At 61.3% G+C, this 1,385-nt stretch overlaps 1 protein-coding gene across 1 annotated transcript in view; it reads left to right on the top strand.

Moving 5' to 3' along the window:
* Positions 1–564: 564 nt before the first annotated feature.
* Positions 565–1,385, top strand: part of LMX1A (LIM homeobox transcription factor 1, alpha) — a 174,672-nt gene continuing 173,851 nt past the window's right edge. Inside the window, exon 1 of the mRNA XM_010851971.1 lies at positions 565–642. Coding sequence (XP_010850273.1) covers positions 567–642 — 76 coding nt within the window. The 5' untranslated portion in view covers positions 565–566. The remainder of the gene's footprint in view (positions 643–1,385) is intronic.

Below are 1,385 nucleotides of genomic sequence, written 5' to 3'. Positions count from 1 at the left end.
GGGAGCTGGCGGGACGCTCTCCGGATCGCTTGCTCTGCCCCTTCTCGGCCGGGGCAGGTGAGGGACGCAACGCTGCCGGTCTGGGCGCGGACTGTAGACCTCATAGTTCCGCGTGCCTGGGCTCGGCCCCGCGAGGGAAACTACCCACTCCTTTATCTCTTACACTAGTAGCTGGGTTCCCGCCGAGGCATCCCTAGGGCCCTGACTGGTATAGGTTGGGGCGGAGTCGAACTCGGGGTGGGGAAACCTGGGGCTGGGGACCTGGTGAGGGGGTGGGGGACAGGGGCAGGAGAAACGCAGTTGGGGGGCGGAGGCCTAAGTACTTAACGCGTTGGCTTCGAATGAAATCAGATCAGTCCGAGCAGTTCGCTGTGACTGCTTTCTCTCTTCCTAGCCCACATTTCTCTTGGCTGAATTCTACCCTCGCAGCTCGTTCTGGTCACCCTGGACACTCCCTCCGTCCTTTCCCAGGAGTGCGGCGGCTTGCGTGTGCCGCGTCCTGAAGGGCTCAGACGCCCAAAGCGTCGTTTCCTCTCGTCTACAGGTCCTCCCCGCGCGGTCCGAACATGCTGGACGGCCTGAAGATGGAGGAGAACTTCCAAAGCGCCATCGAAACGTCGGCCTCCTTCTCCTCGCTGCTGGGTGAGTGTTCAGGCCGTGCGCCTCGGGCGCACAGTCTTTCCTCCACGCCCCAGCTCTGGCGTCCAGCTCGCTGGGACACAGCAGTAGGGGAGCTAGCGCCCCGCTTCGTACACTCAGTTGAGCTTACTCCCTATCTGTCAGAACCTGTGGGTCCTTCCCACCCTAAACCGACCAGCCGCCCCAGGCCTCTTGCGCCGGGCACCGAACTCCCCAGAGCCGCGAGGGGCGGGCGAGCTTGCTCGCGGGCATTTGAATGGCAAGTGATTAAAAATACCCAAGGATGGATTTTTAATCATAGAGCTGATCGACATCTCATAAATGCCGCCCTCTTTTCGGAGACTTAGGGATGAGCACACAAACCCGAGGTCCGAAGCACCCAAGTTCGAGACGGCTTCTTGCCTCCAACTCCAGCCCCAGTCTCAGCCTCGAGCACCGCCAAGAGGCTTTTCCGGGCGGGTGGGCAGCGCATCGCGGGGATTAGCCCGCGCGGCGGGGCCCTAGCCTCGGCTTTAATTAACTGGTGCCGGATCTCTCGTCTCGCGGGTCCCGCTGCCTCTAGGGTCTCCCCAGTCCCTTCGCAGTGACTACGGAGGAGCGGCGAACCCAGGGCCTCAACCCATACGCGGGTCAAACCGAACCGAAGCCAGGGATTCTCACTCCCACCTTGCCGCCCTCGATGCTTTTCAAGTTTGGTGAAGGGTGTTTTAATTTTTTTTAGCGGGGGAGCGGGGTTTCGTTTTGTC

Source organism: Bison bison, unplaced genomic scaffold, assembly GCF_000754665.1.
Source record: "Bison bison bison isolate TAMUID 2011002044 unplaced genomic scaffold, Bison_UMD1.0 scf7180017864305, whole genome shotgun sequence".
NCBI lineage: Eukaryota > Metazoa > Chordata > Mammalia > Artiodactyla > Bovidae > Bison > Bison bison.
Note: the sequence above shows the minus strand (reverse complement) of the source record. Positions and strands in the feature narration are given on the sequence as shown.